At 35.7% G+C, this 20,798-nt stretch overlaps 3 protein-coding genes across 3 annotated transcripts; all 3 read left to right on the top strand.

Annotated features, from left to right (window-relative positions):
- Positions 1 to 186: 186 nt before the first annotated feature.
- On the top strand, positions 187 to 962 carry LOC145894273 (uncharacterized). The gene is made up of 3 exons (XM_082982809.1): positions 187 to 477; positions 548 to 742; positions 801 to 962. Exons 1-3 carry the CDS (start codon positions 307 to 309, stop codon positions 960 to 962), a joined length of 528 nt encoding a protein of 175 aa, XP_082838935.1. The 5' UTR covers positions 187 to 306.
- A 1-nt stretch (position 963) lies between these two features.
- On the top strand, positions 964 to 3,535 carry LOC145894272 (ribonuclease H1-like). The gene is made up of 4 exons (XM_082982808.1): positions 964 to 1,396; positions 2,029 to 2,095; positions 2,163 to 2,304; positions 2,785 to 3,535. The coding sequence occupies exons 1-4, from the start codon at positions 1,045 to 1,047 to the stop codon at positions 3,025 to 3,027; spliced, it is 804 nt and encodes a 267-aa protein (XP_082838934.1). The 5' UTR covers positions 964 to 1,044; the 3' UTR covers positions 3,028 to 3,535.
- A 370-nt stretch (positions 3,536 to 3,905) lies between these two features.
- On the top strand, positions 3,906 to 19,971 carry LOC145893854 (DNA polymerase zeta catalytic subunit-like). The gene is made up of 26 exons (XM_082982220.1): positions 3,906 to 4,153; positions 4,309 to 4,513; positions 4,907 to 4,981; positions 5,126 to 5,280; positions 5,417 to 5,509; positions 5,713 to 6,037; positions 6,155 to 6,323; positions 6,687 to 7,006; positions 7,254 to 7,367; positions 7,491 to 7,633; positions 7,770 to 8,469; positions 8,771 to 8,959; positions 9,064 to 10,207; positions 10,282 to 10,528; positions 10,965 to 11,153; positions 11,344 to 12,827; positions 12,981 to 14,395; positions 14,475 to 16,467; positions 16,527 to 16,765; positions 16,974 to 17,292; positions 17,422 to 17,652; positions 18,069 to 18,257; positions 18,421 to 18,560; positions 18,752 to 19,082; positions 19,279 to 19,446; positions 19,583 to 19,971. Exons 1-26 carry the CDS (start codon positions 3,997 to 3,999, stop codon positions 19,733 to 19,735), a joined length of 10,887 nt encoding a protein of 3,628 aa, XP_082838346.1. The 5' UTR covers positions 3,906 to 3,996; the 3' UTR covers positions 19,736 to 19,971.
- Positions 19,972 to 20,798: the final 827 nt, after the last annotated feature.

The following is a 20,798-nucleotide window of genomic DNA, read 5'->3' as shown; positions in this document are numbered from 1 at the left end:
ATAGGGTAAACTAGACGAACGATGTTTGCAATGAAAGATACCAAAGCCCTGTGCAACGATACAACCAAAAACTGTTTGTTTTGTCTGTTGATCTATCCGCCGTTACTGAACTTCTCTCTCATTGGTGAAGATCTTAGTTACGCATGACTAAACACAATTTTACACAAATGATGTAATGTGATCCCGATGCCCATATTTCTTGAGAATCTTCATTCTTGGTGCTTTGCGGTACGTTGAACGCTTTTCTCAAACTATTTACAACACGCCACTGCGTGCTTTTCGCGTTTTTCGAAGTATTTGACCGAAATGTTAAAGTCAACCACAATACTTCGTTATCTGGCAAGCATAAAACATGTTGCCACCACACATTGCAAAAGGTCTGTTGCCGTATTAACACACACACCAAGATGCAAGCCTGAATACGTCATGATGCACAAATTTCTTTCAAGAACTAGTACTTCTAACCATTTTGAACTAGTAAGCATATTGCTTAATTTAATTTGGATGGTACAAAACGTCTGAATTGGCCTACTTAATTCTTTCATAGTTATTGGAAAGAAAAGGTTACTGCTCTGCCAACTTGGAAACTAATTCAGAGGAGTGCTTTTTATTTGTAAAAAGTTTAAAACTGTTTGAAGTTTTGCAGCATGCCTTTGAAACAAATGAGGGTAGATTGGATGAGTATTTTTACTTAGCTAATATTAGAGTCAATAAGAAAAGAGTTGGAATGAAAAGCATAAAGGTAAATGCATAGTTCATTAGTGTTTAGCCTAAGTGAGAATTTTTTATATTTTTTGTAGATAGAGGAAAATGACATTGTTGATTTGGTGTCTGGTGTTACTGAAACCCATGTTAAGCTCAGAAGAGTCCAAATTATGACTATCAAGGCAAAAAATCCTTATTGTGTGAAAGTGAACATTTGGGACAATCTAGTTTTACCCAGAGTTGTAAAAGATTTGTAGAAATTGATGAATTTTGTATTTTTTGAAATATTTTTTGTGCTATTGTTCATCGATTTAAATGTATGCAACAAATTTTGTTTAAATGATTTTTTTATATTTGTATGCTCACACTGCCATAATAATATTCTTGTGTGTTTCTAGCTTTAGTGTCTGCCTTGTATTGATTATGGGATCATTTTATGCAGTTCACATTGGTAGGAAACAAGGTGTCTTTAATAGTTGGGGTGAATGTGAATCAATCGTCAAGGGTTTTAAGGGGGCAAAATACAAGAAATTTACTACATTGGAAGCAGCACAACAGTTCGCAAAATATGGATTTGGAGCAAATAATAGCAAGACGGAAGAAACTCCTAGTACAAACAAATGCAGAAAAAGAAAATTTGCTTTAAGTACTGAAGGTTCTTGCAAAAGGGCAAAGTCTTCGGACACAGAGGGTATGTTTACTGTAATGTTTTTTCATTTAAATAAATAAACTTTGCATTTATAGATACCACAAAGTAGTGATGCACCGAAACAGCAATATTTTTATTCGGCCGAAACCGAATATTCGGCTAAAGTTGCCGAATAAATTCGGCCGAATAAACCGAAACTAATTTTGGTATCCTTCTCTTCAAACGCAATAAATTAAAAAAAAAAACATGTGCTAGATTGGATCGAATCTTATCATGCAGCCTTTTTTGGCACTTAAAGAATAACCGAGACTGCTGTTCCAACTGCTTAAATTTGATTTTTAACATTTCGGTGACAATAAACAAATAAACCGAAAACAATCGCACAGTTTGAACAATGATTCTAATATATACTAAACTTTGCGTACGAGCGTTGCATGCAGTAAAAAAGTTTTGGTTTCGGCCGAATTCTGCAAAAATATTCGGCCGAAACCGAATAATTATGAAAACCTTAGTTTCGGCCGAATAAATTCGGCAAACCGAACTTTCGGTGCATCCCTACCACAAAGTATTATTTTTTATCAGTGAGAAATGTTTTACAAGGAGGTCATCGTGCTATTTTACCAACAAAAAAGTTTGACTATATAAGTCAGGATGTTTATATGTGTTTTGTGCAGAAAATCTGAAAGTTGTTTACACCGATGGTGCATGTTCAGGAAATGGAAAAAGAAACTGTAAAGCAGGGTGGGTATAAACAGATAAAATACACATAAGCATAATTTCCAAGTTCAATTATTTTTTATTTGAATAGATATGGTGTATGGTGGGGCCTAAATCATCCACTTAACTTATCCTGCAAATTGAAAGGAATTCAAACTAACCAACGAGCTGAGATAGCTGCTGTGAATGCTTGCATCAAACAGGCCAGAGAAAATAAATTGGAAAAGATTCTTGTAAGGTTGCCAATGAATTTTATAGGTTACATAGCTCTTTTGCTTCAATTTTATAAAAAGTCAAGTTATTCAAGTTATTTTAAAATTCAACTTAATTTTATTTGTTATTCACATGTATTTATTATATGCTATGTGGGTCAGCCTTTTTGCTTTCAGTATTCTGGGTAAATTTGTGAATAGTATTCCTTATTTGGAAAGATTTTAACAAAATTTCATGTAACATAAAATTCTGCACATGTCAACTATTTACTAGTCATTACTGATACAATTGTCATAAGCTTAACAAATAATTGAAAAGCCTTTAATGGTCCAAACATTTAACACAGCATTTCTGATAATGTTGTCTCACTGAGTTATGCAAAGCAATAGTTATGTAACTTAAAACTAAAAATGTACCCCCAAGCAACGTATAATCATGCCATTAGTTTACATAAAATCTTGAGAAAAAGATGTATATATATCATCATATCTTCATTACAGATTAGAACAGATTCAATGTTTGTTATAAATTGTGTGAATAAGTGGATCCCAGGTTGGAGGTCACGGAATTGGATAAAAGCTGATGGCAAGCCAGTTATACATAAGGTGGAATTTGAAACGATGTTAGAAAATATGGAACATGTAAAAGTATCATTTCAACATGTTTATGGTCACTCCGGAGAATTTGGAAATGAGATGGCTGATCGCCTTGCTGTTGAAGCAATAAGCAATTCAGCCCTTTAATTTTTTTTACAAGGCCGCAAGACCTTGTGTACTTTAGGGTTGCAATACTGTGAAGCTACTTATTGTTTAATGTTATTATGTTTTGGTATTGGCTTTAAAGCAGACCATTTGTTTTTGTTGAGTGTGATTTGACCAGGAAACTGTTTTCAACCATGTGGTTTATATATTTATTTCATTTTTTCCCTTATTGTATTTCATTTTTACACCAAACTCGTAACAATAATATCAATTAAACTTTTTTTGTAACAGTTTTTAAAGTAAAAAAAAATGTTTTGTTAAAAAATCATATTGATTGTAAAAATGCTCATTATTTAAATGCATAATGTCATGTGATAGTTTAAGGAATGGGTAAAAAGAAGAAAGGCATTAATTGAACATGTTGTTGTGTTTATTTTTTACATATATGTGGTGGTTAATTAAAACTGGTCGATTTCTTACACAATAAAATTAAAGAACGTTTGCACAAGCAATTTTTTTTATAATTTGTTTTTTCGTAAATGAATTAAAATGAACCACATGTGGCAGTTTGTTGAAGTTAGTAATTGGAACAGAAGAGCCAAAACTGATTGTTGGTAATTGTAGCAAACAGTTTTAAGCTGAATCTCAAGCAAACCCATTCAATATTTCAACGATTTTTTAACCGATACGTTTTTTCTTTTTGTGTAAAAAGACAAGGTTGAAAAATACAGTGAACAATCGTTGTAAAAATATAGTATACTATTGTGTTGTGCCATTTAAATATTTTTTGAATTGAAACAGAGTATTGCGTACACTATATAAGTATTACATAACCGAATTAAAGTGATTGATTGGTTAAAATCATTGCCGCGGTAAAGTGAAGGAATCTCACAAGAACTCGCTCATGCGGAACGTCGCCGTCACTGGGATCCTGGTGTTTGGTTTGCAGCATTTGTAAATTGTTGATACTGTTTGTTTGGGGAAAATATGTGCGGGCTTGGGATTTAATAGATGTGTAAAATGGAAGACATTTTTTCTGTGAGGATTGTTTCAGTTGATTCATTTTCATCAAAGCCAGTTGAAGGGCTTGATGTTGGCTATTCAAGTTTCAGAAAATCAGCTATCAAGCGTGTCCCTGTAATTCGTGTCTTTGGGTCAACGCCTGCAGGTAATTGTTTTTGACCATGCAAAATTTAAAAGCACATGACACCAAACAAAGTAAAAGATTAAAAAAACAATTGTACATAAAGTAGCCTTAAGAGCTGAAGCTATTTTATTCTGAATAAGTATGAGCTTTTCATCAGATTATATCTTACACTCTAGGACAAAGTGTATGTCTGTATGTCCATGGAGTATTTCCTTACCTGCTGCTTCCCTACCATGGACCAGTGGAAGATTTTTCCAACCCCAATGTTAAGCAATATTTGCAACAACTTGCTGTCAGCCTCGACCAAGCTTTAAACACAGCAAGTGGTTACAATAAATCATCACAGCAGCATGTTTTTAAAATACTGCTGCTTCGTGGAAGGTTTGTATATTAAACAATTTTAGATTTAGTGAAAGTACTTAAAGTATGAATTTCCTCAAATGCTTAAGGGCATGAATTTGTATCTGAAACATTTATTTCATAAATGAGAAAGAAACCTTTTTCTAAAAGTTTTGTGTTGGATAGCAGGGTTTCATATGTTAAGGGTCCCGATTACTAAGGTCTCACAAAATATTGTACAAATAAATAAATGCTGAAAATTTTTTTTAAATAAAAAAGTATATTCAAAGCAAAATGTTTGATACTTCCCCAACACAATGTGCCATGTTATCTATTTTGAAAATGCACAATTTCTGAAGTTTGTAACTTTGTAACCCTAAAAAAATGTTAAACATATATTGTTGTGAGTTTGAATGACACAACTTTTGTTTGTAGACCATTCTATGGATTCCACGAAAATGAGGAAATTTTTATGAAAATTTATTTTTACAACCAAAGTGATGTAAAAAGGTAAATACGACTTATAATGTATTGTTACAGTTTTTATGCTACGTGATGAGAAATTTGCTTATTGCTAGGTTTGAAATGGTGAATAAGCTTAAATATTTTAATCTTACGCTGACAACTCAATTCAACCTTGTGTTGTTGATGCAGGTCTTCTGAACTGCTTCAAGCGGGTGCTATTATGAACCAAAGTTATCAACCTCATGAAGCACATGTTCCATTCATTCTTCAGTTTTTTCTTGATTATAATCTCTATGGAATGAACTTGCTTCACACAAAGTGTTGTTGGTTTCGAAAACCATTAGGTATAAATTAATGATATCATTCTACTTGATTCTACAAAACACTGTGTAAAAGGTTTTCAGAATATACTATGTAAAATATAGGAATAATATGCAGCACAAGTATTTGAATCTTTGGCAAAACCATTATATTTTACAGAGAAACCAAACACTGTACTAAACTTGCCTTTACAAAGGGGATTAGGTGGACAACCCCAGGCTGCTAGTCATGATGCTGAAAAATCAACTGATGGTATTAAAAATTAATTATCTTTGGTAGTTTTGGGAAAACAGCATGTGTGTTTAAAGTAGTTATGAACCTGACAAAAGCTTGGACAACTTATATAAAAAGCATAGTAACCTTGACGAAATCTCAATAAAATCTCATATTTCCCAGTGAATTGTTTTTATATAGTGAACTTGCACATCACATACTAATATGATGTACTTTTTCAGGAGTTTGCAGTCTGTCGCAGCTAAACCATTTTAACTGGAACAAACTGAGAACAAAAAACCTAAACGACTCAGATGTTTTACATGATCAGCAGTGTGGTGCTTCATATAATGACAATGAAACACAAAATTCAAATGCTGAATGTCATCATGTTTGTCAAACATTAATTTCACATTTACACATTTCACATGGAAAGCATTGTCCATTTCACACAACCTGGTCAGAGACCAACATTCCTTCAGATGCCTTTCTAACATCGAAGGACACAGATAGATTAAGCACTTGTGATTTAGAGGTTGATATTATTGCATCTGATATAGTGAACAGGTATTTATTTACTTTCTTAGAGTTTTTTTTGTGTACCTGTGATCAGGTTTTTATGATGTTTAGGCTAATACGTAAGTTAAGGCTTAAAAAATTGCACAACTAAACTAATTTTTACAGAAATGAAATTCTGGAGAATGTTGGAAAAAATCCAGGTATAGAATCGATATGGGCAGATGAAAAAGCGAGAAGGGTTAATAGAGGAGAAAGTTCTAACATTGATCTTTTGGTAACTCAAGGTCCACGCCCCACCAACACTGTATGGAAGAAAGAAGCTCAGTATCTAAAGGTGTGTTTATTTTTCTTTGTTAGTCAGTCAATCTCCTAATGTCGAGAAAAATTTCTTTGTCAAAAAAGTCCTGTTGAAAGCAAAAAAAAAATTATATCTGTTAATTCTGAACAAGTGTAAATTTTGTAATTTAGTAAAAGTTGGTTGAAACTTAAATGCGCACAAATATTTGTTATTTTTACTGACATTTATTGTTTGTTGGTTGTTATATATTTGTTAAGTTGCAATAGCGCACAGTAAATGTTTACCAATATGGTCTATCCAAATTAATCCTTTGAATCACTCAAATTATTATTTAAAAGTAATCTTAAACAACAGTTTTCTAAATTAATGTTGATATTTGTGAATACTTTGTTGCTACAGGAAATTAGTGAAGCAGTTTCCATATATTATGCTCGAGATTTGAGCCTTTCTGCACAACATTCCATACAACACAATCCATCTGATCCTTCCACGGATGTCTTGTTAAGTAGTGTTTGTCAATCATTTGAAAGTTCTGTGACAAATCACATCTTTGATATTGATGGAAATGAAACAGAGGCAGAAACAAAATTATCACTGCCCATCGTAGAAAATGAAGTCATATCCCAAGTTGTAGCATCTCAAGCAAAAAGTGACAAATCAAGTCAGGATTTGGACTGCTCACTGGTAGATGTACTGCAAGACATGGATACGGTTGGAAGGTAAGATCTCTACACTAGTGCATTTGTCACAAAAACATGTTGTGACAGTGGTCATGTAAATGCAGTTTATCATGGTATGTAATTGCATTGTTTATCAAAAATTTGGGAACCTGCCAAATAGGTTAATCTCAGTTAAATGTTGTTTCAAAATTGGTTTTGTATTCAGAGAGGTTTGTTAAAAAAATTTGTCAAGCATGAATGTATAATTCAATATCTTGAGTGTCATTTAGTTTACATATATGTTTAGGCCAATTTCTCAAGACTGCCATGTTCCATCTGAAAGCCAAGTCATCCTATCTGATGATGAAACTCAGTTTGATTTCAATGATGAGGAGAAAAACCTCAATCTTAAAAAATCACTGTAAGTTGAACCAATTATTCTTTTTTGTTTCAAATTTACTATTTTGAAAATCTGTCTGACTGTTTTTGCACACAGGGGTTTAAGTTAGCTTGGTTTAATAAGTTCAAGAAAATTTGTTTTTAGGTATGAGCATGATGTCAATGAAAGCTATATTATGTCACAAGCTTGGGAGTGTGGTATTGAGAACTTAATTGAGGCAAATGAAACAAATATTGAAGATATTCCCCAGTTAGATGGAGTGAATGATGAAATATTTGACACACTAGGTATGACGACCATATACTTTTTGTTTGAAATAAAATAATGCTTGATTTGTTATTTCTTTTTATAATCGGTAACAAATCATTTTAAATGCATTGTGTGGAAAAAAACACACAAACATGATAAAGAATACATGTGCAGGTGAAGCGAGGAATGTTGATGAAACTGGGTTATGTCCCACACACAAAAATAATGCCAAGAACGTATCTTCTGTTCATGAAAAATCTGTTGATGAAAAAAATAGTACAAAGACTAAGGGGTCAACAGATGTTCTTCCAAATCATGTAAAGGAGTGTGACACAGAAATCATACCAAACATGGATCCAATTTTGAATAAAGATAAACAGTCGACCATCACCAGAACAATCTGTCGCAAACTTCGCCAACAAAATTTATCATCTTTGGATGCCAAAAACCCCAACACAACTGATTCAATGAAACGTGATGAAAACAGCAACATGTTTTCAACTTTTCAAGCATTGATAAATGATATCAGTTCGTCAGATACAACTGAATCTAGTGGGCAAAGTGGATTATTTGATGGAGTTGTTGCTAATAGCAACAAACAAAATGATGCTAAAACTGTGGTAGATTTGTCTCAATCTAATCCATCAGAGATTGCAACCAGAGGGCAAGACCATTCTACAAAACAGGATTGTGACAATGTGTTGGTGAAACAAGCAAAACAAATATCAAATGTAGTGGGTGCTTCAGTCACTATTTCTTCTAACCCTGGTGAGGTTATCACATCCTGGGATAAACCAGCAGAAGTGGAGGAAGAAAGCAAAGCAAGCTCTATTTCATCCACTTTGCGACCAAGACGATCACGCCAAACATCAAGGTATACATTTGCTTTTTTGTTGTATTTTTGAAATTTAAACCAAACACAGGATTGTTTAGGTTTTTTTGAACATTAAAATTAAAACACCCTTTCATGTTGCAAATAACGTATAATTTATAAACCTGACTCAAAAGACTCCTGCAAAATTCATGTATATAAAAGTTTTTTTATGTGTTTCTTGCCCACGAAATACTAGTAATGAATGCCATGCTTAAACAGTAATAATATTTTATGTGCTATGTTTTAAAAATTACTTTTTATTGTGTTTGGTTTCTTTTCATTTATTTTATATTTGCCTTAGTTATGTGAATCAAAGTTTCTTTGAAACGGAGTTTGAACATGATTGGGATGACTTTGCTCAATTCACAAGTCAGCAAAAATCCAAACAGAAAAGGAATGTTGGCAAAAACAGGTCGAACAGAAAAACAGGAAAGAGAAGCAAAAGAAGAAGCAGGGATCGGGTGATAATAAAGTGGATAATCACAAACAGGTGTAAATTATTTAAATGTGTTAATTCGTTATCCCAGTTTAATAAAGACTTATTATTTGGTTTTATTTTAAGCATAATTTTTATAATGTTTTTTGTATTACTAGGTTTAAAGGCGTACACAATATGGGTGTCAAACTTTGGAAAATTCCATTACAAAAGCAAGTAACACTGTCGGAAAATCTGCTGCAACTGTATGAACTATATTCACCCCGAAAACCTTCAGATTGCAATGGACCGATATTTGACAAAAGGCTGAATACACCTTGTGTTCAACCACCTCAGTTTCCAAGTCCTCCAAAAACAAAAATTCCAAAGGGCAAAAGAACAAAAGCTAATGTTGTAACTCAATTTAACCAAAAACATGAGTTACTTCCATCTCTATCTTTACCTGTTGTTTCTGAAGAAAAATTAAATGTGGAAAGTGATCCAAAAGGCCTAATCTCCCTGGAATCTGTTGAAAGAATTCAGACCAAACGAACATCAGAGCGCAATTTGTTCTCTGATGCTCTGCTTATGACAGAAGAAACAACAAACGAAATTGGAAACAAATCTGTCCAAGAAAAATGTAGTGAACCAACAGAAAATCCAACAGACGGAAAAATTCAGGCAACAGAAACTGTTTCTCAGTCACAGTCTTTGTTTCAGCATCCAAGTCCTGGAAATAAAATTTCAAAACCTGGTGTTCCGGTTGCCAAACAGACAAACTTGAGTCAAGGAAAGTTGAAAAAACTTTTTGCTGCTAAAAAACATGTTCCAAAAAAGTACAGTCATTTACTAGGTCGAAGTTTGTCAAGAACCAAAATCTCTTCAGAAATTCTTAAGCGGGTCATGAAGAAGTCAAACAAAAGGAAAATACTCAAGTTAAAAGCAAAGAATTTAAAAAAGTCTCGGATGTTACCAGTAACGAGTCGCACGGTCACTCCCGTCAATCAATCATCAGCAGCTGAGGGAGAAACTTTACCAAACTGCTCAAATGTTCCATCTGACACCTCTTGTAATTCACAAGATACAGAACAAAAAGGCAGTTGTGAAAATATTTTCACAAGGATCAGTCCATTTATTGCGAGTGAAACTGCAGCAATGTTGAAAACAATACCTGAAATATCAACCATCGTGTACGAAGATGATAAGAACAAGGGAAAAGAAACTCCTCATTCTTGTAGTCTTTCAGAACCTCAAGAAATTGAAAGAAAAGTTGCTGCTCCAAAAATTTCTTCAATTGCTGACAAATATCTGCCAACAAGACGGGTGAGTTATTCTTTACACATTTTTAAATTATTTGAATTAAATTCATACTTAACTATGAAAATAATCTTGTCCAGGTTACGAGACGGAGTGTAGCTGCTCGAATGAAATCTCTTGACACTCCAGAATGGATGTTTGATATTAAGAGTGATGAAAGCTGTGACCAAGAATTACTGAATGTTCTTGATATGTTTGGACGACAGTCACCACTTCAAAAGCAAAAACCATTCTGCATTTCACCTCCTAGACCTTGGTCACCAATGTTGTTTGCCAATACTGCTAATACTCAGCCTGAAGAGAATAACTTAGGAAACATGCAACCAGGTTTGTTGCATTTTATTTTGCTTTTTTGTGTCTCTTTATGGTTGAGGACAAATCCAAATTTTTTAAATTTTCTCTAAACCTTTTTCATATAAATTGTTCACACATTGCAAACTGGAAAAGTATAACGATTGCATTGAAGCATTTATTACAGGTCAAAATCTGTCAGCTTTCTTACTTATAAAGACAATATGTTCGCTATAAAAGCATCATCAGTGTCTACTAAACAATACAAAAGGGATTAAAACTAGAAAAGGCTCAGTACTACCTCTATCAACCCAGTAACAACTAAAAACCTGCCCCAAATCATTGCACAACCTTGGCCTTTTTTCCCCATGGTGTGTAAGCATCCTTATTTGAGTGAAACTGAATTAGTAACAGATACTCAACGGTTTAGGTAAGTTTTTGTGTTTAATAATGACTGTCGTTTAACTTCTAGACACCGAAGAACTCGGCATTGATGCTGAAACAGTTTTGAACAGCATTGAGGGTATGGATGATATTATTAGAAATGTAAAGTTATCGGCCTGTCAGGAAGATGATGACACAAATTTGCTGAGTCATCTCGATGCATTGTTAAATAGTGAGGATTTTGCTTCTGAATGTGGTGTTGAAACATCTGCATTAGGTGAGTTTTTACTATGTAAAGCTGCTGTCTTATTCTAATTTGGGTAAAAAGCTGCACTAAATTGATGTCATTGTATCTCTATTTTGCCACCAAATTGAATATTTTTTTATGTGTCTGATAATTATAAAACATTTCTATGTACATATTTATTATTTTGCACACAGCAGAGTTAATGTGTTTAAATGTGCAGATGAATGCTTGCAACAACCTGTGGATTTAAAGGCAACAACAAAGGATGTTGTCAGCTTTATGGATATACTTATTGATGATCAACCTGATGAATCTGCAGAAAACAATCCCTCGTATGCAGAAAGCACAATGATATCAAATGAAGAATGCAAAAGTGACAATGTTTCCAGTAAAACTCTTGCCACTTTGTCAAGTAATATCTACCAAACAATTAATGTCCATAATTCACCTTCTGAGGATGGTGATGCCTCAAAAGTAAAAGGAGATTATGCCAAATGCATGTCATTGGTTGATGCAAATGAATCAAATGAATATGCCACAATTCAGGTTTCCTCATCAACACAGTCGTCAGGTTCATCCTTAGTTTCCAACACTCGTGCTATACCCAACAAACAATCACTACAAGAACAGTTACATAAGCAAATGCAGGCAGTGTACTTGCAACAGCAAATGTTGGATAACAACAACTTCCGTACACAAAGTCTTTGCTTAAAAAATTCTGCAGTTCCAATCAAGAAGTTGTGTAATAATTCAAAAGAAATTCAACAGAAATCTTTAACTTTTACCCCGAACTGCAAAGCACCGAAAGATGTGTTGAATGAAGTTTGTCAACATGTGTTTTCGGACACAACTGGTGAAAGCCCTGTTTCTAATCATTATTCCACTTTCAATATCATAAATCAGAATGAAGTGTTGGAAAATAAAAAGGGATTAACACCAACCGGCAAAAACACATTTCTTTATCCTTGCCAGGGCCTGACACCTCCAAGTTCAGTGCGTGGAAAGCCTTTGCCCATAAGTGAGCACACCACTCCAATTCTTCATGTTCCAGTACCTCAAGCAAATCCCCTGCAAGTTGTTCACACCCATGTTCACCATCATCACCACATTCACTCTATAAAAGGTGCACACACGTCCGCACAGGAAGATGATACCAAAAATATATCCTTTGATCAAACTGGTACCAAATTGCCAAAATCTGAAGAAAACATTGAAAGCAACTGGCCAATCAAGATGGAATGTGGTCAGCCTGCACCAAATAACACACAACTAACTTCTGGAGAAGCAGAATCTATGTGTGCTATCAACTCAACCATAAGAGTTAAATCACCAAGTCCTTTAGTTCCTGTTAACAAACGACCATTTTCCATATTGATGAAACCCACCTGTCAAAATGGTGATGAGAAATACTGGTTGCAAGTTCAAATGCAGCATGGCATTCCATGGTATGGCAAATTAACAACAACAAAAATGTTGGTTGGTGATGGTGGAAGTAAAGCAAAGACACCTTACAGGGCAGTGAAGTTTGGTGACAGTAAACCATCACATTTGTCAGGTGAAGACCATTTCAAGTTTCCAGCATCCAGAAGATTAAATCATTTAAAACGAAAAGCCCCCATGAATACACCAACAATTTGCCTGAACCAATCTACCAAGAAATCTATTGGTGATGAACTCGAAACAGACAAGTTTGAAATGTCACAGGCAAGTTTGCTTTGTTTTCATTGTTTTTTGTTATTTGTGTAAAATTAAAATAAATTATTAATATTTTTTGTACTCAACATAATTTAAATTTGAATGTTTCTGTTGTCAGATTGTTTTTGTATGCAAGCTGTTTATTTGTTTGTATTACAACAGGATATCTGCATGAATGAGGGACAAGTGAGTAAAAGTGATTCAGGCATGACACAACAACTAGAAACAAAACCAGATTTATTCAAACCACCTCAACCAAAGAAAAGATCACTTCCTAAAAAGAAAAAACCTGATTCAAAGTTGAATAAATCTAAAATTAACAAACCTAATGTTGGAAAATCTGTCGATGGATCTCGCTATTGTTCAAGGTTTACCACTGTGCCTCTGGTGGCATCACGGATGCACAAATTATCACAAGACCAGTGTGAAACAAAGGCTGTACCACCATGTGTATCAGAGAAGGAACAGCTTATTTTGAACCATGAAACAGGACAATGGGAGATAGTTGAAAAAGATCTGCTTGAGATTGGTCAAGATATACCTGTTTTGTTACAACCTGAAGAGCAGACACTGGGAAATTTTGTGTCTATTGCTGAACTTGATACACCACAACAATCTACTGAGATTGTTTGTGAAAAAAGTGCGAATGATCAATATAAAACATGCTTTGCTGCTACAGGAGTTTCGCCAACTTTGAACATTGAAAGACACAAACATAATAGCAATACTCATGACAAACAAGACGATGAACTGGAATATATTGTACAAAATACCAATGTTCAACCCAACTCCCTAAAACTTACATTAAAAAAGAAAAGTGTTGGAAATGCAACTTGGAATGGAAATAATGTGAACACGACCCACGGTCGAGGCAAACCATCCTCATATGAGACAATTGTTAAAGGTCACTGTAAAAATATGAAGAAGTCTTCAAAAAAACGCAAACTATCCAAAATGTTTGAACTTGACACAAGCGTGAGTGACACCTTTGTGGAAACAACAAACCTGACGGATTCCACAGCTATGGTGTCAACAGCAGAAAATTGTAAGGGTCACATGCCATTTGTAAAAAGTGACCATTTGGATATGGTTAAAAAGTTTTGCATGACTCGATCTGCATATTTGTCAATTCCGGGCCAAGCCATAGAAAATTTGATTTCAGAAAATGATGCTCAAAATGCTTTGTCAGCTTTAAACAATAATGCCAAGCATGAAATTCTGAAAGAAGAAACAATTGACCCCGCAAATGATATTGTTTTTGCTCCTGTTACAAGTGACCAGAAAGTGCTGCATAACCTGATCCAATCATCACGACAGGAAAATACATCTCGCTCTGAAAGCAAAGAGGGTTTGCAGTTGACACAAAATATTCCGTCCACAATCATGAAGTTTCAAAATGATTTAGATGAACACCAACGTGGGATTGGGGTTGAAAAGAAACAAGATATAGAACTTGTTGCCACTCCTGCCCCACCAACAAGGGAAGTTGTTGCTAGTTCCAGTCTTTGTCACAACACTGAGGAAAGCCCTGATCCATTTTACAGTGATGCAAACGATGTGCAGGCTACTTCTACTAGGTTAGCCTAAGCTTACATGTGTATTTTCAGTTCAATGTGCAATATGTGTTTTTAATTGTTGTTGTGTCTGCACTTGTAGACTCTTTGCCACCCTGCCAGCTTATGTGAAAATTCCCAAGTTGAAAAGTGGTGTAACTGAACTGCAGGATTTCTCACCATGTTGCATCACAGGACTTAACCATTGGAGACTGGTTTTAGCTGGAAAAGCTCTCTCACACGACCAAGGAAGGTTTGATGGCTTGATGTCAAGCGGAAAAAAACTTGCACAACAACATTTGTCAAAGGACCTTAACTTCCATGATACAATGGATGTAGTATATAACATGACCAAATATCCATTTTTAAAGCAAGCTCTTCCAACTGATGAAGAAATCATGGTGGTAACTCCAGTTAATCAGCCTCCATCGTATAAAGATGTGCAGAACTGGTTGAACAACAGACATGAGAAGAAGAAAGTTGAAAAAGATTATGTATCTGATAAAATTTTACAGATGGAAACCACATTACCTGGTATGAGAGCAAAAGAAAATCAGCCATCTCAAAATCCATCTACACCCAACCTGAAAACCACAATGTTGGAACATAACCCAAATTCAAAACCAAGAAAAGTCAGTTTTGACACATGTGAAAAATGCCATGATGAAAGTAGTTTGGTAATTGAGGAATATAAGTCATTTGAGGAAGATTCAATTCCTCAGAATCAATTGGGAGATCAGTCAACTTTACTTGAAGAAGATGATGATGATGATAGTTTGGTTCTTCGTGTTTCAACAGAGTCTGATTCCATGTTGTCATTCAGTAGTCCTCAAAATGATAAATCAAAGTCAGCATCATCCAGTGCTATTGCTACTTTAATTGGCTCATCAAATGACGACAAAGAAGATATACAACTAACACCTTTGCTATCCGGCAAATTTTTGTCCCAAAACCAGCCAAGTGAAACTTCAATTTCAAGTCAACTTCAAAGTACCCCCCAGCACTTTCCTGGTTATAAAACCAGAAGGAAAAATCTCCAATATACGCCTATCAGTGGACAGGCTCATGCATCTGTAACACCAGGAACAAGTGTCATGAGAAAATCACAGTTGTTTTATGATAAACAATTGCAAAAAGTTAAAGGGGAACCAACACAGAAAACCCCATCCTTACAAACACCAAATATGAAAACTTCGCCTTATAACTCTGAGATCGTGGGAGCGACATTAAACAACAGTTACGGATTCCGAGCTTCACAGTTGGATTTGGGAGAGGCAAAAGCACTGCACGAGAGACAACACCTCACAGTTGTAAGTATGGAGATGCACATTCAAACTCGACTGGAGTTGAAACCAGATCCTGAAATGGATCCGGTTATGGCAATATTTTATGCAGTTCAAAGGGATTCTGGCGTTGATGTCCACACCGGTGCTTTTATCGTTCATCCAAATTCAAAAACTTCGGAAAAATGTTCTCCGCTTTTCCGCTCAGGCGTGACGAATTTGTCTGTTTCGTATGTTTGCGATGAAATGGAATTATTCACTGCCTTCGTCACCTTTATAATTCGGCTTGATCCTGACATACTGCTTGGTTATGAAGTGCAAATGCTCTCTTGGGGTTATCTGCTGGACAGAGCTGAGCATTTAGGAGTTGATTTATGTCGAGCTCTCTCACGTGTTCCAGGCGATGAAGCCCACAACCGACATCATGCCGATGCCGACATTTTTGGTGCCGACAATGCATCGGAAATTCACATCGTCGGTCGAATATGCCTCAACTTGTGGCGTTTAATGCGAACCGAGATTGCCCTCTGTGATTATTCGTTTGAAAGCATCGCCTTCCACCTTCTCCACGAACGTTATCCGTCCTATTCCGAAAAAGCACTGACCACGTGGTTTAGTTTACCTTCGACGGTCTGCAATCTGCAAAGAGGAATCACAAACGCACGACACAGGGTGATTGATTACTACATGTCCAGAGTATTGGGAAACTTGAAGTTGATCAACCAACAAGATATGATTGGACGAACATCGGAACTTGCCAGATTATTTGGAATCCAGTTTTACGAAGTTCTAACACGTGGTTCACAGTTTAGGGTAATTATTTTCTATCAGAAGCTTTTGTCCCTTGAAATAATTATAAATATATACTTTAGGTGGAAAGTATGATGTTACGTTTGGCTCACAGCCTTAATTACGTAGCAGTCAGTCCGACGAAAACCCAGAGAGCGGGTATGAAAGCACCAGAATGTATTCCTCTGGTGATGGAACCCCAATCTCGGTTTTATTCGGAACCTGTTATTGTTCTTGACTTTCAAAGTCTTTATCCCTCTGTGGTAATTGCACATAATTATTGCTTTTCCACTTGCTTGGGACGGGTGCAACACTTCGGAAAGTAAGTTTACTTGCTAGCAAAACTGTAGAAGTGAAATATTATATGGATTGAATAAATTCGATGATACTTAAACTTTGTGTTCGCAATACGTGTTACCACACAACCGATTTTCAGAAATCTTTTCAAAAATTGTGCAAAAACTCGTGTAACTAAACGATATATTTTACGTGCGTATGTGACAATCTTTACCAAAACTGCCTTCTTGCAGACAAGGAAATTTTACCTTCGGATGTTCATCGCTTAATATACCACCAAAAGTATTAAGAAATCTGCTGCAAAACGACGCGTTAACTGTTGCCCCAAACGGTGTCGCTTACGTTAAAAGCTCTGTTCGTCGGGGGGTTTTACCCACAATGTTGGACGAGATTCTCAACACCCGAATTATGGTGAAAAATTCAATGAAGCAGTGTGATGATAGCGCCACCAAGCGGTTGCTGGACCATCGCCAGCTTGGTCTGAAGTTGATTGCAAACGTCACGTATGGTTATACATCAGCGAGTTTTTCGGGAAGAATGCCATGCGTGGAGGTAATTCGTGAGAAATACAAAACTTGACAATTATTCTACGTATCGGGGAAAGATTTCGTTTCAATCAACCAATTAAATTGCAAAATATCGATAATTTGGTTTCATCAGTGCTTTGTTTTAAACAAACAGATTGCTGACAGTATTGTTCACAAGGCACGGGAAACACTAGAGCGCGCTATTGAGCTGGTGCACAATAATTACGATAGATGGGAAGCTCGTGTTGTGTATGGGGATACCGACAGTATGTTCGTTGCCCTCAAACCTGGTACAAGCAAAAAACGAGCGTTTGAGGTTGGACGTGAGATTGTCCATGACGTCACTTATGATAATCCAGCACCGATGAAACTCAAACTGGAAAAGGTGATTTCAATTCCTACTTGAAAACTATGCATTTTTGCGAGTTTATGATTATTTTTATACTGAAAAATACATTTGTTTCTATATGTGCAAAAAAAACATACTTTGGCAAAGCTCGGTACTCAGTATAGGGTACCCTGCAGATGTGTGCCTGCTAGTGTAAAAGCTAGCACAGTGCCACTCAACAGCTGCACTGATGATATCTTACAGGTCGAAACAGTGCGTGTACACACCCTGTCTGTAGCTTTACATTTGTTTCTTTTGTGCTTATAACCATAGTTGAGTTGTTGCGGTCATCACACCACACCTTGTTATTTTTGGAAGTTTATTTGTCATGTATAATAATGTGTGCCGATTTCGTACATTGAGTTATAAAAAATCCAGGGCCCTGGTCAATTTGTGTTTTTTATATTCCACAGGTTTACCAACCTTGCATTTTGCAAACCAAGAAACGTTATGTTGGTTATGCATACGAGAGTGAAGATCAAACAGAACCAATATTTGATGCAAAAGGAATTGAAACTGTTCGAAGGGATGGGTGTCCGGCTGTTTCGAAAATTCTTGAGAAATCACTTCGAATTTTGTTTGAAAGCCGAGATGTGTCTCAGGTTATCAATCGATGTGTTGTGTATAATCTCTCAGTATTACTTTACAAACTTCTTGTATAATTGTAATTTAGCACACTTTTGTAAACGTTAGTAGATTCCAAGTTGTTGAACTGCTCTGTTTTAACGATTGCTGAAAAGTATAAACAACTTTCAATCTTTCAAGGTGAAAAGTTTCGTTGAAAAACAGTGGAGCAAGATATTAGAAGGTCGATCAACTTTACAAGATTGCACGATTGCGAAGGAATATCGAGGAGCGAAATATTACAGACCTGGTGCTATTGTCCCTGCTCTAATCCTGGCAAGGTAAGCTTCACAAACCTCACCAGTCTCAGTGGATATCAAATTAACGATTTGGTTTCCAAATTTCATAATTACAGAGTTCATGACGTCATAACAGTTTATAGCAAGGAAACTAGGAATAATTAACATTGAATGTGAGATATTTATTCACTAAAATTTATACGAGAAAAATATTTTTCATTTATATATTTTAGGAAGAAGTTGGCGGAAGATAAAAGATCTGAACCTCGACTCGGGGAAAGAGTTCCATATGTTATTGTACACGGGGTGCCTGGAACTCCACTGTTTCGTCTTGTTCGACAACCGCACGAACTTTTACGTGAGCCAACATTACGTTTACATGGAACTTATTACGTCACAAAGATGGTTCTTCCCGCCCTTGATCGTGTGATGTCACTGGTTGGTGTTGATGTACAACAGTGGTACATAGATTTGCCGAGAACACATCGTCTTACAGTTTCGGCCAAAAATGTTGACGAAAAAACGAAGGGACCAACTACCGCAAATGTCTTTGCTTCTAAAAAGGTTTGACTAAAATTGAATATATTGTATCACTGGTTTGTTATGTTAGATGTTGTTTTGCACTGGTATCATTATCCTCGTTTCAAATATTGTTGCATGAAGATTTATCTCAAAAACACCTAATCCAGTGGTGAACTTATTTCGTTTCGTTGAAAAAAAATTCGCTTTGCAAGTTATCTTACATTATCATATTGTGTAGAACACAATCTCCCAGTACTTCCAATCACGTCATTGCGTGTCATGTAAGGGGCTTTCCCTCCAAGCCATTTGTGATGAATGTGTGAGTGAAGACAAGCGACAAACAACTACTGTCACGTTGCTCAGTGAAGCGAGACGTCTGGAGCGAAAGCATCAACATATTTGCCTCGTGGGTTTATTTTTTTTTATTTTGAACTTTTTTTATGCTGATGTGAATGAGACGTTAAAGTTAATTTAACTTTTTTTTGTACTGTTCTAACAAAAATGTAATGCTTTTCACTTCCCCCATTTCCATGTACTTTCAGATCTGTCAGAATTGCAGTGGTGCTTCGAGCTCTGGCGACATCAAGTGTCAATCCATGTCTTGTCCAATTATCTACAAATATTTTCGTTCCATGCATGACTTGAACAAAAGTGATGTTTTACGTGAGGCTGTTACAAGCCGGGACATGTTTTAATTTCTACTTCGTCCAGTTTCATCATTCGTCCTTTCTTTCTTTCAAATTTTGTACGTGAGGAATTATGTGCTCTGCTGATTGTGTTCATCGTGTGACAATTTTCGTTACTTGTTTTATTATGGTGCCTTTCCTGCTTTCTTATTCGTAGTACTGCTGTTTAGATACAACCTGTAAGCCTTTCGCATGTTTTTACTCTTCATTAAACACTTTCTTCACGCAACCCGTGCCCAGCATAATACAACAACATTAACATTCAGTAAAGCTTTATTGAATCAGGTTGGAATTTTTCGTAGTGGTTTGTGGGCAGATGGGAACACAATTTCGAGGAGTGAGATAGTAGTGATGCACCCGGAAATAAATGTGCCAATGACCTCGGGGTATACAACTGTTACAATGGCCCCGCAAATTTAAAAATCAAGAAAGTAATTTCTATTTATTGGTGTATAACATGCAACACGTTGGTAAAACATTATTTGTTTTAGGTTTCTGGCTTCCAACTCCCAGGTAAGCGGTGTGCGGCAATCACTGTAGCATTGGTTTTACAATTTGATTACTTTCAGATCAACACTGAGCCAAACTAAACCCCCTAACAAAGAGATTATTGACCTGTTAGTCACAAGCTTTGTGACGGAATGTTGTTTGTTGTTAAAAATCCCGTGATGCAACACAAACATTGTATGTTTGGCGACTGCGAAATAAATGTTTGATTTGTGTCATGAGTTGCTATTGCGACAGGTTGGACTGATACGAATGATTTGAAAACCTCAAGTCATTGTTCTTTTGAAATGGTTGTTAACCTTTCGGTGGAGGTTGCGCCCTATAATGACACTCTGCAATTGCATTTTTCTGTTGCAAAACCACATCAAGTAGCAATGACTTTAGTTATGAGAATTATATTGTTGTACATTAAGAAAGAAAACTATTTCCACCAAAACCGTATCTCTACCTGACGTAATTTATAGAAATGACTTTGTCCGCTGAATTTCCTTTACAGATTTTAATTTGAGAAAGCATTAGGTAACATCAAAGGCAGTCTGATATCATTGCACAATATTCCAAATTC

This window comes from Ascidia mentula, chromosome 3 (assembly GCF_947561715.1).
Source record: "Ascidia mentula chromosome 3, kaAscMent1.1, whole genome shotgun sequence".
NCBI classification, from domain to species: domain Eukaryota; kingdom Metazoa; phylum Chordata; class Ascidiacea; order Phlebobranchia; family Ascidiidae; genus Ascidia; species Ascidia mentula.
Note: the sequence above shows the minus strand (reverse complement) of the source record. Positions and strands in the feature narration are given on the sequence as shown.

Bases quoted from the DNA above. Each gene is read 5' to 3' on its own strand.
- LOC145893854 (XM_082982220.1), top strand. From the start codon at position 3,997: ATGTGTAAAATGGAAGACATTTTTTCTGTGAGGATTGTTTCAGTTGAT. The intron at 8,470-8,770 runs GTATACATTTGC...TATTTGCCTTAG, and splicing joins CGATCACGCCAAACATCAAG to TTATGTGAATCAAAGTTTCT. The intron at 17,293-17,421 runs GTAATTCGTGAG...TTAAACAAACAG, and splicing joins GAAGAATGCCATGCGTGGAG to ATTGCTGACAGTATTGTTCA.
- LOC145894273 (XM_082982809.1), top strand. From the start codon at position 307: ATGTTAAAGTCAACCACAATACTTCGTTATCTGGCAAGCATAAAACAT. The intron at 478-547 runs GTAAGCATATTG...ATTCTTTCATAG, and splicing joins CTTCTAACCATTTTGAACTA to TTATTGGAAAGAAAAGGTTA. The intron at 743-800 runs GTAAATGCATAG...TATTTTTTGTAG, and splicing joins TTGGAATGAAAAGCATAAAG to ATAGAGGAAAATGACATTGT.
- LOC145894272 (XM_082982808.1), top strand. From the start codon at position 1,045: ATGATTTTTTTATATTTGTATGCTCACACTGCCATAATAATATTCTTG. The intron at 2,096-2,162 runs GTGGGTATAAAC...TTATTTGAATAG, and splicing joins AAAAGAAACTGTAAAGCAGG to ATATGGTGTATGGTGGGGCC. The intron at 2,305-2,784 runs GTAAGGTTGCCA...TCTTCATTACAG, and splicing joins ATAAATTGGAAAAGATTCTT to ATTAGAACAGATTCAATGTT.